Consider the following 5,328-nt stretch of genomic DNA (forward strand, 5'->3'; position numbering starts at 1 on the left):
ATGAGTGTAGAGGACGGGGGTTTGCCAGGCCTGGGCCGTCCCAGGCAGGCCCGCTGGACGCTGATGCTACTTCTGTCTACTGCCATGTATGGTGCCCATGCTCCATTGCTGGCACTGTGCCATGTAGATGGTCGAGTGCCCTTCCGGCCCTCTTCAGCCGTGCTCTTGACTGAGTTGACCAAGCTGCTGTTATGCGCTCTCTCCCTCCTGGTGGGTTGGCAAACATGGCCCCAGGGACCCCCATCTTGGCGCCAGGCTGCCCCCTTTGCACTATCAGCCCTGCTCTATGGTGCAAACAACAACTTGGTGATCTACCTTCAACGGTACATGGATCCCAGCACCTACCAGGTGCTGAGCAACCTCAAGATCGGAAGCACAGCCCTATTCTACTGCTTCTGCCTCCGGCACCGCCTCTCCGCACGCCAGGGATTAGCACTGCTGCTGCTGATGGCAGCGGGAGCTTGCTATGCAGCTGGTGGCCTCCAAGACCCCCGGAACGCCTTTCCTGGACCCCCTCCAGCAGCAGCTGCTGGCCCCATGCCCCTGCATATCACCCCACTGGGACTGCTGCTCCTTGTCCTGTATTGCCTCATTTCAGGCTTATCATCTGTATACACAGAGATGCTCATGAAGCGACAGCGGTTGCCCCTAGCACTTCAGAACCTCTTCCTCTACACTTTTGGTGTGCTCCTGAACCTGGGTCTACATGCAGGCAGTGGTCCTGGCCCAGGCCTCCTGGAGGGTTTCTCAGGATGGGCGGCACTTGTGGTGCTGAGCCAGGCACTAAATGGACTGCTCATGTCAGCCGTCATGAAGCACGACAGCAGCATCACGCGCCTCTTTGTTGTGTCCTGCTCACTGGTGGTCAACGCTGTGCTCTCAGCAGCCCTGCTGCGGCTGCAGCTCACAGCCGCCTTCTTCCTGGCCACATTGCTCATTGGCCTGGCTGTGCGCCTCTACTATGGCAGCCGCTAGCCCTGATCACTTCCACGTTGACTCCTGACCCTGAAAATTGGGTGCCACCATCAGAGCCACCTCCTAGCCCTCTCCTCCCCTCAGCAGCCCTGTAACAAGTGCCTTGTGAGAAAATCTGAGGAAGTAGGTGAATGAAGAGATACCCTGGGAGACTTGAAAAGTGAGTTTAGATAAGAACTCCTTACCTCTTCCTCGAAGTTGTTCCAGACTACATAGTTAGAAGAACATCAATATCTAGGTGGGTGTGAGAAGAAACCACCTCCCTGATGGGGGAGGTTTCTTGACTCATCCTGCTGTGGAAGACAGGTAACTTTCTTTGCCTACTGTGTTCACTCTGGCAGAACCCATGTTCCCATGTCTGGTGCTGGCTGCCATGCTGCATGACTTCCCCTAAGGGATACTACCCACAACTGTCATGCAAGAAGACCCAATTACCACAAATTACATAACAGTTTCTGGGTCACTCTGCCAATTTCTATTCCAACAGTACCTGCGTAACATACCTTCTACTCCCTCCACTGTGCTGCTCCCCATACCTAGCTTTTTGCCTGGAAACCCTGTCTCGGGGCTTGACTCAGGGAATGTTGCCCCTGGGCCCTGGCTTAAACCTACACTCCTAACCTCTTTGTTCACCCCGAAGGGCCCTCTTGAAATCCATTATGCCCTTTCAGGCCCCTATGGATAGGTACCATTTTCCCCATTCTGGGTCTTGTATCTGCCTAGCAGTGTTCCAGCTCCTACCAGTCAGGATGTTCTGTAGAGTGACTTAGGCCCAGGTGCAAGAACACTTCTATAGTTCAATCAGTGTCTCTAATTGCATAAGCAATAAGGTCTTAATAAAGCATTCTGGGATGTAGGACAGTTCCTACAATCGGCCGTGGTTGTCCTGTGTCTTCTGTGTTGCACAGCTTTTCACAAACACTTCTACTCCCCTAGTGTCCTGAGTATCTTGATTCTAGGGTAACTTATACTAGGAGGAAATGCTGATTTTATCCAGGTATTGCCAGAGGCATTCTTTCCTTTAGGAACTCTGGAACCCTCACAGAGCTTCTCGTTTTTTCCTGAAGCATAAAACTTGTGCCCTGAAGAATTTAAAGGGCAAAAGGACAAACTAGACTCCAACTTGGAAAACTTGAGATGTTTCTGGCCCCCTTGTTGGTAATTCTGTTTGTCACCTTTCAGGATCAGAAGATTGTCAGGGCCTGCTTCCATGCTAGAATACTTGGTGAGCTTATAATAAAATTAGGTCAGAACCCCCTTCCAAGACTAAGACTCAATGGGAATACCCGAGCAGACCTGTGCTTTGATTGGTGACCACATTGGTCACCGATAAGGGGAAGTGAGGGGAAAACAGCAATGAACCTGCAAGTTAAGGCCAACCACATTCAATAGATTCCTGTGAACCTGGGTGGAGACCTGGTTGGCCAGCAGTATGGCAAGACCTTGGGACTCTGGGCCCAGAGTCAGTGACATAGCCACAAAGAACTAGAGTAGAGTGAAGCATCCAGCTGATAAGACAGGTCATATGTATAAGAACATTCACACTTGCAGATAATACCCACTTGACCAGCCTTCAATGGCTGGATGATCAGAGTTAAACTAGAAGAAAAAAGTAATCTGATACAATTTGATGAACCTGACCTACACCTATGGATGCAGTAGTGCAAAAGAGGGAACAAATCTTTACAGCGAGGATCATTCCCACCGCCCCCGCCCCATACACAGAGTAGACAGGGATGGACAACTTGGACATTGGCTACCCAAAATGGGGGGAGGGGGGCTACAAAGGCAAGAAGTGACTGGCTTACAAGCTTTCAAGAAGAAACCTAGATCCAGAGGGTGTGGAGAAGGTAGAATCTCCACTAAGTAGTATCCAATCTGGGCGAGACTGAGGAAAGGAGATGGGGATAGCACTCAAGTACCATAGTAAGTAATTACTATCAGGACTGACTGTGAGGGTTGGAAATGTAAAGGTAGACATTTTGTAGCAAAAGGAGGGGAGCGGTTGACTTTGCAGTCCAGGAGCAGAGGTCCCTGGAACAATCCAAAGAGAAGAGTGGAGAGCGGGACCCTACCCAGAGAAGCAGTGACGCCAGAGATGATGTGGAGAGATGGAGTGGCTGGGAACTCTAGACCCAGAGAGGGAGAGGGGCTGTGTGCTGACGACCAGGGGACAGGCTTGCAGGGTATATCCTTTGGTTGGTTGATGATGCAATGAAGGGATTGTAACCATGGCAATGTAATGATATACGATAGGATGAATGTAAAGCTAATCTGCCATGTAAACTATCACCTAATTCACAACAAAACATTTAAAGAAAAAATTAGGTCAGGACTACCTCAGACCTACTGAGGCAGTCTTCGGGAATAGGGCATGGGAATCTTTTATATAAAAATAAGCTCCCTGTGGAACACAGCTCTAATCTGAAACGCTTGTGGTCACCATGAATTGATGACAAATGGTTTGATTTTTAGTAATTCTGGTGCACACTGGAACTTGTGAACCACTACTTTATTTGTGTACTATAGAACTACAAACAGTTGAGTTGGAATTCTGGCTCTATCATTTCCTAACTGTTCTTGAGCACCTAATCTCTGAGCTTCAGTTGCTGTATCTCTGAAACGAAAATCAAATGGAACTTAACCTATTGGTAGCTGAAAAGTTTAAATGAAATAATAGGTATTAGGTATGTATGGAGCTGACCTAGTAAAACCTGGAAGTGGTATTAATAATAGCCCATAATGAAGGTTAGCTTGGTGGTTGTGTACTATTTTCATCTCCTCAGTCCCTCAAGAATGAGGTAAAAGGAAGCTGCCCATGAAGGATTCCTGATCCCAAGGCAGAGGAGACTCAGTATGACTGCCCTCACTTAGTCTGCACCCTGATGAAGCTGCTGCTTCCAAACTTGAAGCTCCAGATTCTGTGTGGCCAGCTTGATAGTATCTTGCAGGACATCCACCAACAGGCTGCGGTGGTTTTGTTCCGCAGTCATAGCTTTCTCCTCCCACAGCCTCTGCCAGGCCCGGAACACCTGTGCCCAGATTCAGAGATGCTGGTTGGTCAGGTAGCTTGGGAACCAGCTCAAGGCCTGCCCTCGGCTCCCACTGACCTGTAGCACATGGCATGTCCGAGCTCGGGCAGCCTGCACATGCAGGTCATAGAGTGCTACCAGGTCCTGTTCTGCAGCATCCCGCTCTGCCTGAAGGCCCTCCAACTGGAGTCGCAGCACTCTGTGTGCCTGGTGCCAGCTCTCCTCCTCAGAGGCCTTCAGTGATAAGACGTGTGGTTGGCCGAAGGCTGCCTGTGTGCCAGGCACATTTTATCCAGTAACAGCCATGTGGGTAGCTGTCATTTTACAGCTTTGGAAACAGTGGCTCAGAGAAGTCACTTTAACTTGTTCAAAAGCTAGTGAGGGACAGAGCTGACATGAAACATACCTTTCAATGGTTCACCATGATCCTGAGGTATGGCACAGGAGGCCCTTGTCTCTCAGCCTTGCCTGTGACTATCTACTTGCTGGGTCCAAGCCAGACCTGACAATTAGGGTTTGCAGAACCCATGCCTTCCCTCTGGCCCCTTGTACATATAAAATTGTCCTGTCTTAGAACATGACTCCCAACCCACTAGTTGTATTTGTTTCTTAATTCATATAAATTAAATTTATTTAGTGCTCTATGTAATGAGCCAAAACTGCTCTTAGGGAGTTCAGAGTTCATTGAATTCCCCAGGCTGACTTCTGTCCTTAAGTTTCAGCGTAAATGGCATCTCCTTTGATCAACTCCAGCCTGAGTGAGGTACTCCTTTGTTCCCACAAGCCCCTCACTCCTCCCAACACAGGACTTGGTACTGAGAATTGCCTCATCACTCCTCCACAAAGCCATGAGGATCCTGAGAGACGTATGGGCTAGTCTGTTGTCATTGTACTAGATCTTCCTTACTTGATCCCTCATCACCTTCCCAGACCTTTGCCCTGGTCACCTACCACTTCGTCCTTCCATTCCAAATGCTTCAACTCTTCTCTGATCCGAATTTGGTGTTGCTCTCGCAATCTCTGCCTCTGGGCCCGGGCTAGGAAGAACTGCAGGGCCACATCTGGGACCTGCTGGGTCTCAGTGGGGTCAGTCTAAGCTCAGACTGTATCTATCCCAGGCATGCACACAGCACGGAGACACAGAACCCCAATTTTCAGCACTCCACTAACAAGGCTGCTGCTCCCAGAGCCATGCCCAGGATAAACCAGGGCAGAAACTCAGGAGGCAGTGGGCAGACACATGGACTGGCTCTACCAACAGATGCCATAGAGGCTTTGAGGATCCCATGCCCCTAATCCAGTCCAGTAGACAAAAGGTTCC

General features: G+C 49.7%; 1 protein-coding gene across 1 annotated transcript; it reads left to right on the forward strand.

Moving 5' to 3' along the window:
• On the forward strand, positions 1–975 carry SLC35A4 (solute carrier family 35, member A4). The gene has a single exon (XM_006866159.1). It carries the CDS (start codon positions 1–3, stop codon positions 973–975), a length of 975 nt encoding a protein of 324 aa, XP_006866221.1.
• Positions 976–5,328: the final 4,353 nt, after the last annotated feature.

Source organism: Chrysochloris asiatica, unplaced genomic scaffold, assembly GCF_000296735.1.
Source record: "Chrysochloris asiatica unplaced genomic scaffold, ChrAsi1.0 scaffold00087, whole genome shotgun sequence".
Classification (NCBI taxonomy): Eukaryota; Metazoa; Chordata; class Mammalia; order Afrosoricida; family Chrysochloridae; genus Chrysochloris; species Chrysochloris asiatica.

Excerpts from the sequence above, each read along its gene's own strand:
- SLC35A4 (XM_006866159.1), top strand. The coding sequence starts at position 1 with ATGAGTGTAGAGGACGGGGGTTTGCCAGGCCTGGGCCGTCCCAGGCAG.